General features: G+C 41.2%; 1 protein-coding gene across 3 annotated transcripts; it reads left to right on the top strand.

Annotated features, from left to right (window-relative positions):
• Positions 1–2910: 2910 nt before the first annotated feature.
• On the top strand, positions 2911–24455 carry eps8l2 (EPS8 signaling adaptor L2; the record flags this gene model as incomplete). Of its 3 annotated transcripts, XM_079162663.1 has the most annotated exons (21): positions 2911–3122; positions 6301–6351; positions 6829–6875; positions 12107–12171; positions 13570–13731; positions 14468–14617; positions 15494–15573; positions 15757–15866; positions 15976–16046; positions 16156–16282; positions 17510–17598; positions 17692–17766; positions 18697–18845; positions 19059–19227; positions 19321–19355; positions 19457–19562; positions 19824–19943; positions 21730–21805; positions 21910–22081; positions 23226–23358; positions 24152–24455. In XM_079162663.1, 20 exons carry the CDS (start codon positions 6317–6319, stop codon positions 24227–24229), a joined length of 2049 nt encoding a protein of 682 aa, XP_079018789.1. In that variant the 3' UTR covers positions 24230–24455. The 3 variants fall into 3 exon arrangements, with proteins under 3 accessions (XP_079018789.1, XP_079018788.1, XP_079018790.1); XM_079162662.1 differs by lacking the exons at positions 2911–3122; positions 6301–6351 and having other exon boundaries at positions 6782–6875; XM_079162664.1 differs by lacking the exons at positions 2911–3122; positions 6301–6351; positions 6829–6875 and adding an exon at positions 11978–11999.
• Between the last annotated feature and the right edge of the window lie 283 nt (positions 24456–24738).

Below are 24738 nucleotides of genomic sequence, written 5' to 3'. Positions count from 1 at the left end.
TGTTGACTAAAGATATAAATAGACGATTTCACTGTAATTTGACTCCAAGAGTCTCTGCATGTGTGATTTTGTCAAGTGTTAAAACAAGTGGTGAGCAAGAGCTGCCTGTATGTTGACAAATAACATCTATTAATCTAAAAGCCTGTGATATGCGTATGACATATCCTGATTTCAATTCTTAGCATGGGTCAAACTCCTGAAACACTGGATCCAACATTTCCCATAGTACAAGTAACAGCATCAGTTGTCATTTCTTTCATACTGCCTGCCTCCAGTTTGTAAAGCACACTTTCGGTGATACATTTTTTTGTCTACAACAGAAGACAATAGATTCAACAGTAACTGACATCCCTCATCCACCGTCTTTGACCCTGTCTGCAGGTGTGGGGGACCTGACGGACATTAAGGGCCTTATTTGTAATATCCTCATTGTGACTGGGATAACTCTCCTGCTGATGGTCTGCCTCCAGATATGGCATACATGCGAGACGTGGGAATTCAGGATCTTTGCCACTTTCCTACTTGTTGTCTGTGGCTTAGATGGAGTCCTGGCTCTCAACGCTTTGTCCAGGTCAGTTCTCCTCTCATTGGTTTATATCACAGACAGTTTATATTAAACCTCACCAGCCATGATGGATGGCCTTATCAGATTATGTGACATTTCAGAACACAACAGGCTTTTTCTTTAACAGTTGTATGTTACAATATCTGGTGTCATACATAGATAACGTGCTTCATTATCATATGAAGAGAGTGGCTACGAGATAGTCTCAATTTATTTTGATTGGCAACATCTTTGTAATTAGCATCTCAGACGTATGTTTTGATATACCTGAATGCACTCAGCTTTTCTTTTGTTCACGCTTTTGTCCACGAATGAAGCCCCGGTTCCCTTTAGGACTTGTTTGAATAATTGATATGTGTCATTCATTTAAGTGATACTGTATTACCTTCTACAACGTGGTCACAGCCTCAATTTTTACTCCCAAGATAGATCCAAGGACAATAATCCAATTTCTCTTTCTGAAAAGATGGATATTGTTTATTCAGGTGGCTGATGGCCCGAAATGCATTCATAAAGCAATGTGAATGAAGACCTAAACTACACCTGCAGTCACAACTAAACATTGTTTCACACACTTCTCTGTCATTCATGTGATTTAAGTTGTTCAGGTACAGTTGAATAACAGATCTGTTTTTGCTCTTTTTTGTGTGTTTCAGTGACGACTGAAGAAGCCTTCTCTCCAGCGTTACGCTTTGTGTTACTATTGAATATTTATACTAAACATACCACATTTAATATGTTGCATATATGTTCATCTTGGCTCCAGTAGAGGGCAGAATTGTTTTGATTAAGATTTGAAGTGTGTGTGACAACACTGATTTTATTACTAAGAAAAGGAACATTTTCACGTCTTCCATTTTTAGGAATTGAATGAGTCAACAACTTAGGTTGACTGGAGTTAGCTATACATGCAAATAACATTACAATAGTCCTATTGATCTATAAAGTTGCTTTCAGAGTACCTGACCCAGATTGGTTGAGAATGAATGTTGTAGTTTGGCTTAATCTTTTCATTGCAGCCTACAGATCTGATGTCAGATCAACACTGATCCTCTGCACTTTATTCATTCAGGTAAAGATCTCTACTGGTCATTTCCAACCCCACATTTGTCAAACAGCCGATTTCTCAGCACTGACAGCTCAAGTTAATGATCAAACAGAATGGCGAGGTTTCCAAAGTAACCACATTCAAAACAAATCACATTTCAGAGTGCCTGCGCTTGAGCAACAGCCGAGCACACGGACACACACTTGTGCATGTCTCTGAATGTAAGTCAAGCCATGTTTGTGTGCAAGCACAATCATTCAGGTGGTTGTTCACATACAGTAATATACCCAGAAAAGGGCACCAGCATTATCTTAATAATTTTTCTATGCAGGGACAGCTCACTACAGCTGGACAAAGACTGGTCATTCTTACAGTGACATTGAAACCTGGGCAGTGTTCCACACTGTTGCTCTTCTTTCACCTGTTGAATCCAACTATTTTAGACCAGTTACTGCTTTGCTGCTCAAACGGAAACCTGCTCAAATAAAATGATCCCACAACTCAATATCTTACGTATAAAATGTATCGAGGGCTATACATTTGTAATTGCATTTGTAAATCATAAACAGCATTTTTTATAACCATAAATGTCACCTAAGGTCATTTAAGGTCTTCTTAGGGTAATGGTGCTTTACTGCCTTAGGGTCGTGATCTGTCAAAGGGTCCCAAGATAAATCCGAGGTTCACAAGATTAAAAAGTTAAAAAAAATGTATTTTCTGTTACACAAAAGGATATTTTCCTCATTCTGCTGCAATTTTAGTTTTGTTTTTTTTCCAATATATATTTTTAAAAAATCATAAATCCTTCAAATCACACTGTCTGAGGAGGAAAAAACCGTTTTGGTTAAAGTCCTCTCTCTTATTCCCATTCGTATGTGACGTGGGGCCACAACTTAATATGGCTTTATTTTAAGGGGTCACAAACCATAAAGGTTTGAAAGCACCGCTTAACTCCCAAGATTTACAGTATATTATCAAAGCACGTACACCACATGGCAATAAGAATACATCAATAAATGAATAAATCACTATGTTTTCAAATGAAGCTGCACAGTGTGGGTTGTTGTTGCTTTATGTAATGCCGGATAATAAAACCTATGAGTGATTTGGATCATCAGCATGCATCCAAACCTAAACATTCCGACTTACTGCGAAGTGAGAGAGAAAAGCCCCCCCCCCCCCCCCCCCCCCCACCACACACACACACACACACACACACACACACACACACACACACACAAAGTGTCCGTGGAGCTCCTCCCCTTTCAGATTGAGTTACCTGCAGAGTCACCTACCTACTGGCAAGCGGCAACAAACGTCTGCGCTCTGTTGGATGACAACTGTGTATTTTACAGTCTGGGATTTCAACGGTTCTACTGGAACACAAGCGCGTGCAAATATCGACAATTTCCCGCTGGGTTCCTGATCGGGCTGTCATGGCAGGCTGATGCTTCAGGCGCCTCTCGCCCACGTTTGTCACCTCGAGCATCCCGTCAGGAAAACACCACTGTGAGTTCCGATGAGGGGGGGGGGGGGGGGGGGGGGGGGGGGTGAAGGATAGACTACTCCTTTTCTTTCTTTCTTTCTGTATTTCTTTCATTCGTTTTTACTTTCTTTCTTTCCTTCCTTCATATCATATTATATCATATTCACTTTCATGGCCGAATGTTGGTTTAAAGTAGAGATTGGTTGCACTTATTTTGTTTATGGAGATGATTTATTTTTAATAATACATTATGTTATTATGAAATACCTCCGAATAATTGTCAGCACATCATTCATGATCTGTGACCAAGGCTGCAGGTCTGAAAACATGTACAGCGATTCATTATTGGAGTAATTCACATACTGCAACATTTGGTGTTGTTTCTGCTTGTTGCAGAAAACTACATGTTGCTATCATACATTTAAGCCTGATGTCACCCTCAGCCTCAATGACAGCATTTAGCTCTGTGCGGAGAGAAATGGGCTACGAATAACCCCATGCCTGCTACACATTAACAACCAAATAAGAAACAATAATCGCTCATTTAAGAATATTTTTAGTATTTTATTGTCCTGGTAGGTGATTTTTGATTTTTACATTATATTATATGAATGTGATCAAAAAGGGATCATGTCTGTGAAATCTGACCTGATTTCGACTTGTGCCTGGTGCTCTGTGTCCTGATTCAGAGACCTGTATAGCCAGAATAAACCTGGAACATCATCACCAGATGTCATAACAGCGTGCTATGATTCACCCAGATGCAATGCTTGAAATGCATAACTCAAAAGGTGTTGGTATTGATATTGAAGTACGAGTTTGGTTGACATTTACTTGCTGAGATCTCAGCACATTTTGATTATAATGCTGAAGGCGTCTAAAAGAAAACCATGGTATGATACTGTCAACACTGGGTTTATTTCACCAATAATGTGCATGCCAGTTGTGATTCTTGTTGTCAGGCTTTCTGAAATCCTCTGATTAAGCTCCAGGTGTGTTAAGATAGACACTTATTGTGTTAGAGCAGTTGTTGTTTGGGAGTTTGATTGTGCTGCTTTGTATGAACAGAGTTATCATGCATTAAATGTGCTTCAGATTCAAGCTGCTATAAATCAGTTTTTTGTTTTTGTTTTATACTTGGTCCATAAAGTCAGGTTGTTGTCATGCAAAACAGCTCATGACATCCTCTGTGCGTAAGCTGATCGCAGAATCTCACGTATAGTTATTGATTTATTAACTGTGAAAATATTAGACAATACAATTATACGAGTTTAAAAACAAAATTAGATTTAACATGTGAAAAAAAGAAACAACACAGATTATTTGGTTGACTTTCATTGTTACTCTCATCGCTCTGATTTGTTGTCGCAGAAAGCAGCATGAATATGTCAACACTTGTCTAACCTCATTTCAACTAAACATTAAAGATCTAAATATATCACCAGCTACTTTGAGAAAAGGTAGAATTAAATATGAGACATAGCTGCCTTTATGAGTAAGATAAGCATCCTGCACACTCAGCCTCCATTTTTGCATGATTATTGTTCTAAAACCGTGTCATTACCTCCGAATAAAAGGTTGTCAGTGTTGAACAATAAGCACCTGAGGCTGAGTGGACTAGAGGTGTGCGGAGGGCCTCTTGCCATGAGGTTGACAACACATGACACCCAGTCTGTCCAGCTCCGGCTTCACCTCCCTCCTGAAACCTGGCAGTGGACCAGAGCTGGGAACAATAGCGCAGAGGGACCAGAGACCAGAGAGATAAGGACAGAAAGAGGAAGTCTACCTTTTGTGCAGGCAAACTAACGTTAATCGGATTAGTTTTCTTTGCTCATTTGCATTTCTCGGTTGTAGATGATCATTTAAGCCGGTCGCATGGAGAGATACATGTGTGCATCTGAACAAAGTCATGTCTGCAGGAACACAGTCACTTTGGTTGATATCTGTGAAATCTGTGGCTGTGATTTGACCTCACATTGTTTCAGCAGATATGAGCGGATTATCTGTTGAGGGCGATTATGTTAATGATCTGCGGCACGATAAGCTTGAGTGACCTCGCCTGTAACCTGTAAACTGTCATACACAGTATTTACCTCGTGTAGTTTACTGCTGCTCATTATGCAAAAATAGTTCAACACTTTAGAGAGGAGGCATGTCACAAGGAAATGTCTGTCTCATAACGCTACCAAGTACAAGTGGTAACAGTCTGGTTCGAAAATTATACTGAAATATTCAGAGCCATTCTGGGACGCAGGCGTTACACAAGATTGGAATCTTCCAGGTTGGATTGTTCTTGCAGAGCACTTAAAATGCTTGCTTGTGAAACAAAACCCAAACCTCTCGCCCCCAATTAATAATACAAACTGAACGCATTGGCCAAAGCGATACATGGCTCCTTGGAGTCTAAAAGTCACATACGGTGAAAGGTGATTACTAATCTCCAGTGTTAAATACTATTCACTTCAGCCAATAACGTAGGAGCACTTATCAGTGGCTTTGCAGTATAAAGTATTGTTAAGGAAGCCAAGAGGAGCCCACCCTTTTGTGTAACAGCTCATTAGGGTCCACAGTTAGTCTAGCTACAGTGTGTGTTTAGCCATAGTGTCCACTGTAGACCTGATAGATTTATTACATAACCTCATCAGTACATGCCTTGACAGAAAAGAGTCTCCACACCCAGAGGGAAAGGTTTGGGGGGCGTTTCCTTCTCTCATTTCCTGCTCTCGTTAACCAGATTTAGATGCAGCACACCATGCTAATAGTTAGCATGGCTGAGTGTGAAACCCAACCAAATTAATGAATGAATTGCAGCTATTCAGAAATAGTCATCAACAGAGTGGATCTAATTACACAGTGCATATCAGCCTGCTGTCTGCCATTGTCCCAGATCAGTCCCCCGACTACCAGCAGTACAGGCCCAACACCTGGCTGTACACAGTGGAAGAACAGGCTGTTTGGTAGACTACACCTCAACTTTGCATGTCATAACCTTAATGAGGTACTACCAATAGCTCTATAAGCTTTAACACCATGGACTAACCAAAAATGATGCAACAGGCATTTCGAGGGCCTTTAAAAGGAATAAATAATGCATGTTTGTTTTGGTGGAAAACGTTTTCACTCCACCCCCAGCCACCTCCCTCCCTCAACACCCACCCTGTTTCTTTCTCTGATTATCATCCTCTCTGTTTTATTCTCCAGGTGGATGCCTTAAACCATGAGTGTTCTGGGACCACCGTCGAGGAAAGCCAAGTGAGTGTCGCACACATTCCTGCTTCCCCCCACATATTTACCTTTCAGTGTGTTATGCGGAGTTACTGTCACACAAGCGCGAGAGAATCACTAACCCAGTATATGTAGAAGGTGGTGTGGGTCAGGGACCTTGGGCACAGAGCGGCTCTTGTTGAGAATTGTTTGCCTTTGCCTGGGTTTTCCTGGCTCTAGCCTCCCTCCGTGCCCCACACACCTCCTCTTTCCCTCCCCCTCGCTCCCTTTTCCACTCTCCCTCTCTCCCCCTGGCTGGTCCATATGCTCAGAATCTCAGGCTAATCTCATCCAGTGCTGGCCAGTCTTCTCTCCGTATATGTCACTCCTATTTCGTGGTTCTTGCATTCATGAGAAGTGACAGTGTGGGTGATTCAGAGCGTTTGTGACACCGACGTACAGAGGTGCAGGGGTGAGGATGAAGAACATGCAGCGTAACCCCGTCTCCTCTTCTTGTCATTGCAGTGGAGTGGCCAGATCAGACAGCAAGATCAGCGCCAAGGCCCTCTACGGTAAGTGACTGCATGGAAGTGTGAAGGGAAGTTGCTGCCTTGTTAGATGGATTATTTCATTGTTGGCCTGTTTTCAAGACTTTGTCTTTACATGCCCGTCACCTGTAATTACTCCTGCCGTTATTTCTTTGGCATGAGTCACTACTGATGATTTACAGTCTATAGTTTATTCTGTCAATTAGGAGATTGTACACTCTTAATTATTAAGGAATAGTTTGAACATTGTTTATTTAGTATGTTCTTCAACACCCATTATTATTTATATTCTTAAAAGCAGACAATATTCTATAGTTTTCAAAAATCCTAGAAAAACAAACTTGATTTATTCTACTAATACATATTACCTCTGTAGTCAAAGCTTGATTGTTGACCTTCACTGTCGTCAAAAAATGAGCCACTCTGTTGCTGTGAGATGAACAATGAACCTGCAAATCTGTATAAATCCGCATATATGAAAATATTCCCAAACAAATGCGCTATTGCTAAAAACTACACAGCCCAACTGTTTTCATTTATTTAAAAATAAGCTAAAGCATATTTGAGTTTTTTAGATCTTGCATCTGCGTTAGATATAAAGTCAGACTTTCCAAACTGTCATAGTCAAGCTGTGTAGATCAGCACTGTAACTGACTCAAATCACAACAATATTCAATTTGCTATGCAAATGACTTTGTCAGGAAATCCAGCACCCTCACTCTGCAGCCCCACGGCCTTGCTGGACTATCACAGTCCTCTCCCCAGAACACACACACACACACACACACACACACACACACACACACACACACAGTGATAAGAGGGGGCCAAGGTCCTGCTGAGGGGCCCCGTCGTGCTCAGGCTGCTGACACCTCTGTCAGACACTGAGGGACATGGGAGGGAGGCAGGGCTCCTGAAGGGAATTTGAGTTTCCAGCTCTGTGCCAGGCCTGCACAGCATGCTGGGATTTGTTGTCAGATGCATCAGTCTTTTGGTTGTTTGTCTGCACTTTATAGTCACGTTTTGTACAGATGTATATTTATATAGCTGTTCCGTCTTTCGTGTATACTCTGAATTGAAGGATATGTTTGTGTTATTGTAGGACTCCATTCATATCTGAATTGTCAGGCTCTGATCTGTCATGTCTCTGGTGAAACTCAGTAATTATGGCATGACACTAGCTGTTGCATACTTGTGCTAGGGTGTGTGTGTGTGTGACTGAAATGTGCTGTGGGAGTGCAGGGTGTGCCTGTTTTTAAAGTGTGGTTGGAACAGGGTGCGGATGCCCATGTTTTGCAGGTGAATAAAAGATGCATTGAAAAGTGGAAAGGAAGAGGCGGACTCACCTCTGGTCCTCTCCGTGCTGCCTCAGACATGAGCTCACTGGCTCCTGCCAGCACCTCCCTCCACACACTGCCAACATAGAGGAACATTGTATAGCAGATAGATAGAAACCTACACTATGGCTGGACAACCTGCTCTCGTGCATGGCTGCACTGTTCCAAATAAAGAATGGCCTCAAATGACAGATGATGTATTGTAGGGATGCAAGATGTTCCCAAAGCATCTGACTGTGCACCTCGTTGTCTGTGATTTATTTTGATGCCGTAAGTCCACAGGACCCACCCACTCCTGGGATTCCTGTGAAATATCCCGCTGTATGCGTGACGAGGCTGTGCTGTTTTTCATTGGCTCGTCTCATCTTGTGTGGCAGATGGTCACGCTACCTTCTCATTGCAGGATGACAGCAGCATGCCTGTCCTCCCGAACCACACAGGCAGGAGAGTGCACAATGTTGTGCACCATCCATAACAGTGGGAGATATTTGGATAGATAAAGGTCTGCTGCTGAGTAAACATGTAGAGGAACAAAAGCAAAAGTCCCAGCTCAATATCCCGTATGCAAAAACTCACCCATCATTCACACAGTGCAGGGCAGCACATAGCAGATGCAAATGATGCACAGGTCCTCCCACCTGATCTGTTATCAGCAGCTTTGGTGTTAGAGCAGAGACTTGCCACATCAGATTCATCACCTCTGGACTTCAGACCATCCGGCAGCTTTCTTGAGTTTCTTGGTTTGAGGTTGAGTAGCACGTTTTTGTCAGGTAAAATGCGTTTGGGCTGTGAGACTGAATAAACAGGTGTTAATTCTCTCGTCCTGCTCTGCTGTTTTCCTATAAAGTCTGTGTATGTATGAAATTCAGTTGAATGTCCAATAAGATCCAATAGTTCTAGTGTAATTTCAGTTATCAGTGGCTGTATTGTATGTGTTTGGCCTCTTACTGTTCCTGACAGACAAATGCATGATGTAGACTTGTATTCATTTGTTTTACATAGTTTGAGAGAGCAACTCTGTGGTGAATCAGACTGTGAGGTTTGTTAATATGATAGTTTGGTGACACAATCTCTGTGGACACAGTAGCACTCTTCCACAACGTGTATTGTGGCTCCTTCTGCCTTTTTGGGGCGATGCAGGATTTTGTTGTTTTTGTTAATCAAATTACATTTGCAAAAACGTTTCAGTTTCATGGCATTGTATCAAACATTTGTACTGCTTTTTATTTGGGTTGAGTCACGTTAAATATCAGGTCTCAGTTCGTTTAACGGGCATTTATTAGGAGGTCAGACTGTCCGATTGATCTGGGCCATGTATTGGTTTGATAATCTGCCAAGCAGCTATGTTTATCACTGGTCATTGACTCTGGAGAGCCCTGAGGATCTGCCCATCTGCCTGCTAAGTGGCTCTTATTGCAAGCTGTTGCAGCGCTGTGAATTGATTGGCGTAAATGTCAGTCCATTAATAAGACATGGGGCGAGCTCGACTTTCAGTACGACACTTGACGCTTGTGTTTCACCTGTGGGGAGCCAAGCAGGAAGGAATCAGCAGAGAGGAAATAGCAGGAACATGCTTGCGTCATTTGGGCAGCGGCAGCATACAAAAAAGCTGCTCGGAACATGGAAAAGGCTGAGCTCTATGAAGCATGTTTACGTCACACTTAATCATCAATAAACAGATATTATGACATTTAGAGACTTGACACACATTTGTTAAGGGTTATACAAACAGCAGAGCTTTTGTGCCACAGTCAACAAAAAGGACATGAAGTGAAATGTGGCTGAACGTCTGTATGGAGGAAAAACCTGTGCAGCATCAAAATGTTGACTCTATTGGGTGGGGGACAAAAAGAGACCTGATATGAATCTGCCAGTGTTGACAAGAACATACTCTCATTTAACCGTAATTGTAACCTGCAGACTATTCAGCTGGTAAATAGGTCAATGAGCACACTGGTACACTCATTTACCTTCGGCCTGTTTGAAGACAATGGTCCCAGCCAACAGTATCACACAGTGCTGTCTACAATTCCTTCTTGAAAATGGAGTTAGCTCAATTGTTTAAATGACGTTCAAACTTTTAACAGGTCACCATTTAAAATGTATTGTTCTAAATAATTAAATAAAAAAGAATTTGCAAGAGGCAACCTCCGGTGCTGAGAAATGAAGTGCCAAAGCTTGCAGTTCCTCAAATGGCCACTTAAGGCTGACATCAAAAGCAAGTCAATCTCCATAGACCCCATGTTAAAATGCTCAACTTTACAGCAGAAGTAAACATGTTTACAGTCTAGTACAAAAAGTGCTTTGGTCTCTATTAGGTAATTTCCCCGTCCATGACAACTGTACGGGTGTGAATTGTTGTATAACTCAGCCGTTTAAATAATATTAAGGCTTACTGATGATTTTTTTCCAAGACCACAGCTGCCGGTATATCACTAAATTGAGTGTGCATTGTTTGATTTATTTGTTGATATCATTACTGTGAGAAGATGTAACACTTCCTGCTTTAAATGCAACCAATAACGTGACTTATTTCTATTTAGATTTTTTTTTGTAACCGTGAACGGCTGTCACACATCCCCGCCCCTCTTCACCACGCGGTAGACAGGAGAAAGCTCTGGCTGTCTTTGAAGAGATTTCAGCTAAATCTTTGGTAAAAACTAATTTGGATACCTAGAAGCACACAGCAGCACTGGGACTCACGCTGGTCTGGTTCTTAACTAGGTCTTGGCTTGCCTTTGTCTTGGTCTTGACTTGGTCTCAACCCCTCAAAGTCTTGGTCTCTCGGTCTTGATGGACTCTGGTCTTGGTCTTGGTTTAGGACGTCCTTACAAGACTGCTATCCCGAGTTTTGTAGAGACCAAAATCAGAGCCCAAAGAGAGTAAATACTGAACTTACACTCACCAGGTGGCCAGAAACAAAACTCTAAATGAATGATAATGTTGCTCTGTAACTGCCAGATGTGTAAATAACCAACTGTTTGCTAATAAGGTTCCCCATTTGAACCTAGTAGGTGATGATATATCAATGTTTTATAGATTCTGGATTTTTAGTAAACAGGCTTTTTAGAGTGTGCAAGTAGTTTAGAAGGTTTTATTATTCAGAGCAGAGTATTGCCTGTTTTACAATATGTCTAGAGTGAAACTTTATTGTGTGGTGACATTGGTTTAATCTAAATCACTGGTAGCACTGACAAAAAACTATTTACATGCCCCTATTTAAGGTACTCTCACCAACAGGTTTGTTCTAAAAATGAGAACATTTCAGGCTAAATTCACAGCATATTGACCAACTCTTGGCATGGTGCTGTTGAGAAGTAGCACCACTGATCTTTGACCCTGCAGTAAATCGGCGCCTGTAACTGGTGGATGTAGTTAAAGCCAGCCTGGTCAACACACTATAATGTTAGGGGTCAAAAGAAGTCACACAGACTCTTTGACATGAGATTTAATAATTAACTTCACAGATAGGTGTTTTCATTTTATTTGCCTCCTTGCAGAATACTTTTGGACACAAAACTATATTAAAAAATGTAATTTCACAAGTAAAGTTTGACCACTATTGCACTTCTTGCAGAGAAAAGCACTATTGTTAAATATACTGTAAAACACCATTCACTATTCATACAAGAGGTATGTGAATATTGAACAGTATAGTTGACTGTGAAGTCTACAGATAAAACATGAAAAGAAAACGCCCACACACGTATTCTTGTCACTTCCTTATTGCGCTGCTGGTCTTTTCAGCTTGCATACGAGTGTTTTGTTTCATCGGTTCTTTCTGCTGAAACGGGCAACATGTGGAGTTTAGGTCAGTGTCACTGCTGGTTGTTTACATAAAAGATTAACTGTAAGATCACAGGCAGGACTTGGATTGTCAGTTTTTCACTTTTGGTGTTTTTGTTTTGTTTTCAACAGAACAGAGGAAAAAATACTCCAACTCCAATTATATCATGCAGGAGACGTCGCAGTATCATGTTGAGGTAAGACCGGCTCCATTTGTGTTTATCTGTGTTATAACTTTGACCGTTAAATGTTTTTAGAAAAAAAGACTGCATATTTATTTAATGGTATTACAGAGGCTGGGAGGTAAACAGATCAGTGTGAGAGGCACTTTAACACCCTTTACCTTTAACACCCTTTACCTTATTATTATTATTATTTTTATTAAGGTTAAAAATCATTTTTCTACTCATTAAAGTGAAATTAAAAGTTACTGTTTAATAGCTTCCTGTATATTGCTCTCTGAATCATCATTCTGTATTTAAATGTTTGATTTACTTTTTTATATACTTATGCATGTGGTACCTGTTCACCTGCCTTGTGACTGGGGAGATAAATAAAGGCCTTTTCATAAAATGAACTCAATAAAAATAAAATAGATAGCAAATTTTTAAATATGTATAAAAATGAGCAACTAAGATGGAAAATCTTGTTCTGCTATTCCAGTAGTTGTAAACCCCATAAGCATTATGTCTCCAGATGTAATCCAGCTGAGGAACTATGTTCTAACTCTCTCTTTTTCTAAATGTTCCCTGTCACACATATACACAATCTAAACCAGGCTTAAACAAAGGAAAACCAGAAGATAATAATTTTAAAAAGGTCAAAATGGGAAAAACAAGATAAAAGAAACACACTTACTCTAAATGTTATATATTGTTCTTTTGGCCAGAGATAAACTCTGACAGTTCATTCCTCGAGCAGCCTTTCAAGAGTCCATTCATATATAATAAAACTCTGTTATAATAAAGCAATCAGGCCTCTGATTGCAGCAGTGGGGAACTGATGATGGGAAGGAAGTCGGACACTTGATTTAGGTCAGGGATGGTGTTGGACTATGGCCTGTGTCCCTGTGGGTAGGATTTCTCTTAATGCCTACCTGTTATCACACATGGACAGGTAGTCTCAGATAAGAGCCCCGCTGGCAACAGCTGCATGCAGAGAGAGCCATGGAAGTGGTGATATTGCAGCTTTGTTGTCAGATAAAACAGGTAATTCACACGGCTAAGTAATGCTGTGAGCTGAAGGCATCGTGAGGAAGTTTCAAGTTAAGTACTTTAGTTTTTCTTTCAGGTAATAGCTGTAAGAAAACAGGCCTAAATATACAGTACAGCACAGTTAAAGTGTTGGAATGGGAAATATCCTTTTTTGCTTTCTTGCTGAAAGTTAATTAGAAGATTAATACCACTCATGTAAATAAGTCTAACTATTGCCTTAATACAGCCAGTTAACTAAAAATAGTCTGTATTTCAGATTAGGCCACCAACATACCTTTCCTACTTTCCATACAGTCGTCGTTTTTACGTCACACCATGTTAAAGTCTCCTCACAACCAAAAATTGTATCCTTCATTTACCAACTCACTGTTTTCTACTCAGCATCTCTCCACGTTCATAATGGACAAGACAGAGTCCATTACCACAGTGGACGATGCCATCAAGAAACTGGTCCTTCTGGACAAAAAAGACAAAATCTGGACCCAGGAGATGCTCCTGCAGGTCACCGACAAGGCGGTCAGGCTGCTGGACTGTGACACACAGGTACGGCTTCATCATCAGATTATGTTAGCATGCAATAAACTTCACATTTAAAAGGCACTGATTTGTGTTTGGGATCTACAGCATCACAAACTGTAAAGCACATGCAGAAAACCTGCACTAGAGAGTCGGGGGTTGGAGTTTAAAAGATGTGAGAATTTAACCAGGCAGGGAGTTTGAGTATGAAGGTGCATTGTGGACGTTGTTAAAAGTAAGAATATATTGGCCTTCTTTGCATCGATATTGTTTTAATTTGTCTCTCACAAGTGCCCCAACTTAATGCAATACGAACACGCTCAGGTGCCTCTTTAAGTTTTAATTAAATGTGGTACAGTTCAGTGAAATAGTAACTTTTTTTTTTTACATACGTCATAATGTCCAACGTGATTATGATTCTGTCAATTCACACATTGAACAACCTTTAAAGGAATAGTTAGACATTTTGGGGAATTTGCTTATTTGCCAAAAGTTACATGAGAAGATTGATATCACTCTGTCTGTTCAATAAGCTACAGCCAGCAGACGGTTAGCTTAGCTTAGCATAAAGACTATAGAAGCAGGCAGAAACAGCTAGCCTGGCTTTGTCCAAATATGAGAGAGTGTTATTCATTCTCTCATCACGTTTGTAAGACTATTTGTAGTATTGTTCTATCTTACTCAGGCCCACTCAGATAGTGTCTTGCTCTTTCTCTTCCTCCACCTCCTCACCTCCAACTATTTCTCTGTGGTGCTCCTGCAGGAAGAGTTGGAGAACTTCCCTCTCCCCACAATCCACATGAGTCAGACGGTCCTGAATCAGACACGTTACCCCTCCGTCCTCCTGCTGGTGTGTCAGGACAAGGAGCAGCACAAACCCGACGTCCACTTCTTCCACTGTGACGAGGTGGAGGTGAGTCTGTTTAAATGATGCAGGCTTGGCTCAGTTTGCGTCCGTTATTGTCCGTGCGTGAATTGGCTGGCTTTGTGTTTTATGTCATTTGTAAATCCAAGCTGCTGTTGTTGGAGTGCCAGGTCAGATTTCAGTGCTGTTGGGGGCAGTGTGCTTGTGTGTATCCTTTTACATTTTTTGCAGCCTTGTTCAGTGAAATCTTCTCAGGGGAAGATCAATCCCTCAAAGGATATAATACTATAACGTCTTGTAGAGACAATAACTTTCAATAGTTCAGAATCACAAGGCTACTAGTAAGTTCAAAGAAATAGTTTAAGAAAAATGTTGGCTCATAACCGCTGAGCAGGGTTGGAGGATCTGAACAACACAACCTTTGGATTATCACATATTGCTTACCTTTGTCTTCATTGAAAGAATATACTGTCAGTGAACGAGGAGTTTCTTAGCTCCTAAATCTAGCTTAGCTCCTAACTCTGATGATTAGCTCCTAACTCTGATGATTCTGTTATTCAATGAGGAGAAAGAATCGGACAGCTTTTCAAAATCTGAAAAATGTTTGTAGGTTTTTGGACTCAGTTTTTAAAAGTTCACTCTGCTGCACTTTCAAAGGTGTGAAGGTGCTTTCCTTAAGATAGTATAAAATGTATCACTTTTTTTTTTTTACTGTTTAGATTAGAATATGTAAAATCCATCATGTGGTAGATGTTAATGTCAGTTTGCAATAGGATATTAAACTGCAAACTTTCATAATTCAATTTGCCCTGGTAATATTGGAACGTGATCGAGACCCTAGATCGGTAACTCTGGCTGCCAGTGAAACTCGACCACCATACAGTATGTGAAGTTTGACTCTGTGTCTCTCCTCACTTTCTTCAGGCTGAGATGGTTCATGCAGATATAGACAGTGCCATTGGAGACAACAAGCATGGAAAGAAAATGAGGCTTCAGACTCTGAAGTGAGAACAGTGCTGCAGCAGAAACAAACACACACACACACACACACACACACACACACACACACACACACCTTCTTGCAGTCAAATACACATCGAAGGAAGCGACACAGACTTCTTAATTAGTAGTTGGCTAACTTGATGTTAGATTTCTGAAGGTCTCAATGCCTCCTCCTCTCTCTCCAGGGTGAACCAGGAGAAAATGAAGCGCCACAGAGAAACTATCCTTCCCCCCTCGGCCCCTAAGGGCCCCTCACCTGCTGCGAAGGGACGCGCGGCAGCCACCAACACACAGGGTGAGAATACACATACTGCACATGCACTCAAAAGAAAGCCCTTTTCACATGCACAGCAATGACGCAATAGTTGCATTCACATGAGCTTTTTTTTTATGTTTGCATGTAGATCGACGAGCCTCCAGACAAAATGACACAGAGTCACATGAAAAGCTGGCCCAGCGCATTGAGAAGGATGTGGTGAGTGTTTTTTATCCACACCGACGGCTGTCACTACATTACACAGCTCCTTTCACCGGCTCGTGGCGCTATATTCTTCAAGCTAAACCCCAGGGTTTGTCTCCCTCAGCAAATCCTCAACTGTTCCCTGGATGACATCGAGATCTTTGTGGCGCGGCTGCAAAAGGCATCAGACGCCTTTTCTCAGCTCAACCAGCGCAACAAGAGTAAGAAGAATAAGAAGAAAGGACCAGCAGGTCTGTCTCCCTTTCTTCTGATGCGGTGGCACGAATGCAGTGACAATATGTTCATATTGCTCACATTGTCATGTTTTTCTGTTTGTGTCCTGTGGCCCGGGACTGTCATCCAGTGATGCATGTGTGGTAGCAGTGGCCAGTTTGGCTTTCTGTTAAGTAACACAATACTCATTACTCAACTGTCATAACTGAGGTCATATTATTACTTCTTATCCACTCCCTGGGAAAGCTGAACTGAGTTATTCTGTCATGTTAAAATGTTAACATTATTATCATCATGTGCTTCGGTCTATCTGGTATAAAAAAAGTAAAAGATATTGGCATACCAGAAGGAAGCCATATTCAGTAAAACTATGCATGGAGGCTACCTTTAGATGCAGATTAGATGAGCCAAAACTATTTTAATTGAAACCAAAAGTTTGTTCATCTCTGGACTGAAAGTGTAACAGCAGCTAATTCTAACCGTGAAAAGTAATAATATTACTGTAACATGTAGCTGAGTAATGTTTTTCCACCCAACACTGGCAGTGATGTGATGCTGTGTTTTTATTTCCACACACCTTGTTTCCTTCGCAGCGAGACATTCTTCACATACTGTACATACATGCCATGTGTTGTTTTCTATGTGACTGGTCAGGTGCAAACACACACACAGTATGTGTTACTTTTATACACATCATTTGGTTGTTCCTGACTCCGACAGATGAGCTGAACATGATGTATTCTCTTTCTAGAGAATCAGTTTCTCAACTTTGGGGTCAGAATCCCAGATACATGTTGATCAAAACATTTAAAATATATATTATATAAGTATAATTACGTATAGTTAAATCAGTACGTCTGATTTATATCATAACCATTATTTAATTTGGAACCTCCATACCCCTGAAAATACAATTTAAAGGAATACTAATTCCCATTTCATGACTCTGGTTTCTGGGGTTGTGAGGATGTTGGGACCTTCTGGGTCTCAAGTTGAGAAACGCTGATGTAGCACATTCTTTCTTAAGCTTTACTCTCTGGTCAAGGTGATTTTTTTTTAAAAATGCAGAACTGTTTATTAACTAACCATTATTGTACTGCTTGCCTTCATTTCACTGACAAAAACACAATTTCTTTGAACTGTGGCCAGAAAGTGAATCCTGTGTTCTGTCTGTGATATGTCTGAATGGAGGGCTGGTAACTCTGGAGTCTGTGTGTGGTCATTGTTGCTCTGGTTGTTTATAGAGGGCATGCTGACCCTGCGAGCCAAGCCCCCCACTGAAGCAGAGTTCATTGATAGCCTGCAGAAACTGAAGCTGGCCCTCAACCTCTTGGTGAGATATCACAGCTCCTAACCTCTCCTCAGTCATCACTTGTCCTCTCTGCATCACCATCTCACTGTGTGTCTGTCATGGCGCCCCCTGCAGGCCAAACTGAAGAAACACATACTAAATCCAAGTGCGTCTGAGCTGGTTCATTTCCTCTTCGGCCCCCTGGAGATGGTAAGAGCTATAAATCTGTTCAGAGTGTGTCTGATACAGATATGAATGAAGGCTATTATGGGTGATGCTATCATCCTTTGAGTGAATGCCAACAATATTAATCCACTCTAAATGAGTTCTCCATGTCAATTGATACCCTCAATGTTGACTGAGCCCTGACAATAACGCACAGAATTAAATCAGTTAAGCGTTTGCATTGTTGCCATCAGACATTCCTCTTATTGTTGTTACTTCTTCTGCCACCACACCCCTTGCCGCTCTGCTAAACTCTCACCAGACTGGAGCTACATGGCTTTCAGCTCTGACTCAGGTGCAGCCACATTTACATAATGCTGGTTTCCGACCCTGCAGTTTTCGGTCACACCTTCGATACTGCCGGGAAGGAAACGCAGAGCTGTGATTAGGCTCCACCAGTTGATAATGTGCAGTAACCTCTGGACGCGTTTGATTTGCTTGTCGAGATAAAGCCAGAGCAGTAATATTCAAAGTGTGGCCCCACGGCCTCGAGCTGTTCTCTAGCTGTAAATCTAACTGAGATTTCTGATGCAGTTAATCAATATTTTATCCAGGATGCTGTTAATTGCTTTTTATTTACTACTTTCATGCCTTCTGAAAACAATAAAGAATCTTCAGATTAAAGAGCAGAACTATTTAGTTTAGTTAAATTACTCCGGTGAACACTAGGGCTGGATATCAAACCTCAACATTTTTTGAAGATTGGTCAAAATGTGTAGAGCATTGAGTAGTGAAAACTTTCTAGTTTCGAAAATGGCACTTAATGTTTGGCTAGATCTTCAGTCTGGTTTAATTATTCCGTAATTACTTCATCAGTCATTTTCTGATACAAATTAAAAACATAAAATATTTATATATATATATAAATCCTTCTTAGCACATTGCTAAAAAGTAAACTCCTGAATGCGTCCACAGGTGCTGCAGAGCTGTGGGAGTCCTGAACTTGTGCGTTCAGTAATCTCCCCTCACCTCTCCAAAGACACTGTTGACTTCCTGCGGGGACACCTCTCCCCCAAAGAGATGACCATCTTTGAGCTGCTGGGGGATGGATGGACCAAACCCAGGTACATAAATGGCTGCATTTCAAGTGCACGTTTATCCAAAGTCACAATTTGCCTCTCATTCACACACCCAGTCACACACTGACGACAGTGAGCTACCATGCACAATGCTGGCCTGACCATTGGGAGCAATCGAGAGTTCAGTGACTGGCTCTGTCTGAACAGATGTGTAGTTTAAAAGGTCACATTTTGACCATCCTGTCCCTCCTGTGGCAGAGCGGAGTGGCCCAGGGATCAGTGTGCGCCTCCTTATCACCCTAAGTTTCGTAATGGCTGGGAGCCGCCGTTGGAGCTCCTCAGGTCGGCCCCATGGGAAACAGAGGGACCCACGGGGCCACTGGGGTCTCCCACCAGCCCCGATTACAGAAGACATTCAGCTGAAGATGTAAGGGACTTGTTTGTTAGCTACTGTCTGTGAATGCACCGACCATTACAGGTCCCAACACCTGAACATGTAACAATTTGTCTGCTTTTTCAGTATTATGGAACACATTCCTCAAACTCGTCAAATGGGTAAGTAATGAAGTCCTTCACAAACATTGCTGCCTCTTTCACACACGTCAAAAAACATGTCACAAACATGTGTGCTGAGCAGATACCATGTGTCTTAACAGGTCTTACAATGGGATGCCCCCCACTCGCAAATATGCCAAAATTCGCTACCACTTCGTAGCACGGAATTCCAACGAGCTGTCAGTGCTGCAGGATGAAATCCTCGAGGTAAAAAACTAAGTCACAGAACATTGACACATCTTTTTAATCTACAACAAATGCAGATGTACATTGTAGCATCTGGCAGGGGTGATGCAAACCCCTCCCCAGCCTTCTTGGGCAAAACCATAAATTGCATTTATAATGCTTCTAATCTGATTTGTCTGATGTAATCAAATTGTATAAATGAGCGAATGTCCAGTGCTAAACCATAAAAGCACTTCCAGCACTGAAGCAATTTCGGATTGAGATGTGAAAATTGTCTCGCAGGTGATAGAGGATGACAAACAGTGGTGGAAACTACGGAATCGCAGCGGTCAGGCCGGCTTCGTCCCGTTTAACATCCTGGATGTGGTGAAGCTCGAGGAGCCGGAAGCCGTCTTCAACCAGGTGACCTGTTGTTCTATACATGCAGAGCATCAACATTACATTCTCTGATGAACACGATAAATCTTTGGCTGTGTATGTGTGAGCTCATAAAGGAAATGATTCACTTAAAAGGTTCTCTATTTATAACATAGCAGGATACAACAAGCACCTAGATATAGTGGAGTAATGTTGACTGTGGCTCGGTGGTAAAGCGGCTCGTCCTGCAATCAGAGGATCGGCACAACATGTCCTGTGGCTGCATTGATCCCCGGCTCCCCTAGTCCATGTCCATGTGTCCTTTGGCAAGACACTTAATCCCAAATTGCTCCCGTAGGCTGTGCCTGTGGTACTCGATGAATGTTAGATAGTCCTGATGGGCAGGTGGCCCCTGCCATCAGTGTATGAATGGGTGTGAATGGGTGAATGATGGCATTTAGTGTTAAAGCGCTTTGAGTTGTCGGAAAACTAGAAAACAACTAGAAAAGTACAAGTCCATTTAGCATTTACCAAGTCCACGTCTACCTGAGCTGAAAATAAAATTGCGATCCGATCTTTGTGTTTTTATCTGAGCTTCTCCTTCCTTTGTTTACATGGCCGGGCCGGCCGTACCAGCCGCATATTAGTGAATGTGAGCGTGCCTCACTGGCTAGCTAATGGCTGCCGCTCTGCACTGCACTCACACGGCCGTTAAAGCTGCGTCGTCTCGGAAGCTTATCGCCCACCCTCCGGTTCCCCCTCAGGTTAACACCGATCTCAATGTTTGCACTGTTTGCGCTGTTAACTTTGTCCGCTATGAGCCACCGGCCCAGCCGTTGCCATGTTGAGAGCTGTGGGGAGGCAATCCTTCAGTTCTGATTATGGAATTTAGCCTCTTTTTCTGATAGCATTGTTAAAAACTTGTATTATTTCTAAGCCTGTTGTAGCTGTGTGATGTAATTCTAGCATTCCCACTGGCAATGTTTCCAGCAGCTACACAAAAAACATTTTAAGATACTATTTTGTCTGCTTTAGTAGACCAGAATGCAATGCAGCCACAGGAAAATGCTGTGTTTTGAATAGACTTTTTTCAGCTTTTTGAATTTTTATATATGTTAGTTCACTCTCACTTACTTCACATACAGTCATGATCCTTATCTCAGCTGCACAACCTCAGGTGTGTTGTCAAGGGGTGTCGCAATGAATTCTGGGAAATGCAATCACAAACTAAAGTATGATGTAGTGAGACGGGTCAAGGTTTCTTTATCACTGCTTGTGGAAATTTTTTTTTGCTGCTGGACAATTGTTGCATATGGGTTTAAAGTGCAAAGATGATTAATGCACATGGAGTCCTGATAAAGAGATTTACAGGGATTAATAAGTAAGTTAAATAAAAAAACCTAGATATATAAAAACAATGGATAGTATGTTTTAATTACTTTTCCAAACAAAAGCTAAATAACAATGTAAAAGGAACATGCAGTCCTATCATCTGAACGCTGCTCCTAGATCAGTGCAGCTTTGTGTACAAACTCTCTGCACTTGTTGTGATCCTACTCATTGTGCAGCAATACGTTCCCACTCTGAACAAAAGCCTACATTCCTATAGACACGCACTGCACACATGCACGCTGCATGCAGGTTCACCAACGCCCTGCAGCAGATACTGCATGCAGCTACTCTTCCTGGTGTCAAATTCTTTCACACACATATTTTCTCTTTTGGCTCCAGGGCAAAAATGTATCAACCACCAGTGAGATAAAAGACAAACCTGTTTGTGGCATAATAGCTGGTTTCTCATGGACTGTGTTTGTTTCTTGTGTGTGTGCAGCCAGGCTACAGTACGTCACCTCCTGGTTCTCTGAGCCATGGAGACAGCTTCAACAAGGGTAGACCTAAAGACAAAAGTGAGTGAACACAAAAAAAGCAAACAAAGCAAGATCTGGGAATTACAGATAGGTCATAATTGCTCTATTCTGACATCTGCTGACATCCTGTTTCTGTGCTGCAGTGATGGATGAGGTCAACAATGAGTTATTGATGATGATCACTGCTAACAAAAGTCAGCCGGCCGCCAGGAAGTTCCGTGTGGAGCGATCGTCTAGCAGCAAAGTACCGCTCACGTTTGACTCAAACCCAGAGCAGGTGACTGAATGGCTCAGCGCAAAAGGTTTCTCTAAACCGTAAGTCACCCACGACGCTCATCAATGCAGCAAAACAAATACTTCCCACACCAGAAGTTCTCACTAAAATGACAGCAGGCCAATTAAAAGCTGCATCGTATTACAACTCCAATAGCCAGAGGTGGAAAGAGTAGCCTGCTAGAATGTTGCACACAGTGAAAATGTCCTTAAGTAAAAGTAAAAAAGTTGGTCAGTTACAATATACTCTGAGTGTTTGTCACTGTTAAATTGAAGAACATCTTTAGGCCATTAACCAGAAAAGAGACACAACTCAGACAATTAAACTAGCAATGGACACAGCAGTACCTGAAACTTATTTTAGAATCAACAGTAGAAGAAAACATCACCAAAGCAGAGCACTCGGCCCATTTGTCCCAGTGCAACCAGTCTACTCGGCCTGTCTGGTCCCACTGCGCTTCTCAAATTCGAAAAGTCATCAAACACCTCATTGAAGGTAGACATTTATAAGGTGTCATTTCCGGAGTGTCACCTCTCTGGACATGGAGCTCTGCGCTCCTGCGGCCTATCTCCTTTCCTCTGTTGCATTATCAGGACTCTTTGTCGTGACTGTTGCTTTTACTTTGCAACATGAAATTTAGCGGAGTGATAAGTAGTAGCCTACTTCAGTAAAAGTAAAATGAAAGCTCTTTAGAAATAAAAAGCACAAGTACACAAAAAACGACATTGTTACATTAACAAGAGTAAATGTAATTAGCTACTTCCACCTCTGCCATTAATTTACTGTCAGTAGTACTTTTTTTATGGACATTCAAGGTTTCTGTAAGATGAATCCGACCTCCACAAATATTAAATGGATTGCCATGCAATTTGACATTCATGCTCCCCTCAGGATGACTTGGGAAGAACAGGTGTCATCAATAACATTGATGATGGCTCAGTTCCATTAAATGTCCCAGTAAGCCATCCCAGCGAGCCATGCATGCACAATACCAGGACGCTGGAACAGATGAATCTGGTCTTTATTAATGTTATTGATTACAGCTATGCTTTTCCTGTAGTTATATGTTAAAATGCAACCAAGGCTTTCTCTTTGGATCTACAGTGTACTTACCAATGGGAACTCTGTTCAAATTAAGAAATACATTTATATTTTATAATGAGTAAAGTAATTGACTGTTTGCAGGACTGTTGAATGTTTGGGGATCCTGACTGGAGCTCAACTGTTTTCCCTCAACAAAGAAGAACTGAAGGCGGTGTGCGAAGAAGAAGGTGGCCGTGTCTATTGTCAGGTCACCGTGCAGAAAGCACAGCTGGAGGTCAGTCATACACTTGTTCAAGTAGCACGCAAACTGTGTGCACATCTGTTACAACAAAGCCGTTTCGTTCACAGTTAGACCACAACAATATCTTTTAAAATCGACAAATGAACACTGTTTCAACATGTTTGCAAAAAATGTAAATAGTCTTAAATAGATTTGAATAATTCTCACCGTTCTCAGCTTTCAGTCTTTATCTGGGCATGTCACAACAAGTCCATACACTGTTATAAAAGCTGATGTCAGCTGTCAGAGTATTAGTCACACTCATTAAGTACATACACTTACCCCCAGGCAGTCAGACTGCTGAACACCAAGCACTTTGAAATAAGTCACGAGCACTTTAAATAACTCAGTGATCTTTTGTAGAATTTCTTCCTATTGTTGTTGTCCCTTATTTAGTCTTATTATATATTTTAGAACCATGGCAGCTGCATTTCATTGCATTTTAATGTACAACTGTACTTTTTAAAGTATATGACGATAAACTTGAACTTTAACGAGGCAGGATTATTACATAATTCCCCACAAGGACAATAACATAATAACAGTTATGTAGAATAAATAAATACAAATTACCAAATTACAACAAACAGTAGATGAATCTCTTTACACTATAATTATTGTAAATAAAAACTTTGCGACATACCAATGGGTGAGACCTAAAGCTTAGATCTAAGATTTTGAACTGTAAAAAAAGAATTAATTACCTGTGAAATTATTCATTATAAAATTAGTAAATGATGAACCGTAGTTTCAAGAGAAAATAAAATGAAATGTGTTACTTTTACAGAAGACCAACGGGGACTCAGAACTGCAGGAGATCATGAAGCGGCGGCAGGAGAGGATCGACTCCGGCAACAAAGACTGAACCTGCTGAGCAGCACGACCCATCCAGACGCTTTCACTCTCTCACTGCAGCAGCTTCTTCAATCAATATTCTGATAATTATGACCCACAGTAGAACATACTGAGATGTTGTATACATTTTTAATTGTATATTTATTTTGTACCACCCAACGTGTATGTATTCCAGTGTTTTCTTATCTAATTATGTTGCTTTGGTTTTCATTGTCTCATTAAATTTTGTTGTCGTATGAAGAGAGGAACATATGAATCTATGCACAGTTGTGTGTGTGTGTGTGTGTGTGTGTGTGTGGGAGCATGTGTAAGCACAACATACATGTAATGTACATATTTGTACGAGCAGTGTTGTCAATGTTTGTGCTCATTGGTGATATTCCAGCTATTTACTGAATGACTAAAATAAGTAGATCTTAGCTATCGCATATCTAAATCTGTGCCAGAATGTTTGACACAATTTCTGATATATAGCCAATTATTTTCACATTACTGTTTACAGGTATAATAAATAGTAAA

This window comes from Pholis gunnellus (genome assembly GCF_910591455.1).
Source record: "Pholis gunnellus genome assembly, chromosome: 7".
NCBI classification, from domain to species: Eukaryota; Metazoa; Chordata; class Actinopteri; order Perciformes; family Pholidae; genus Pholis; species Pholis gunnellus.
Note: the sequence above shows the minus strand (reverse complement) of the source record. Positions and strands in the feature narration are given on the sequence as shown.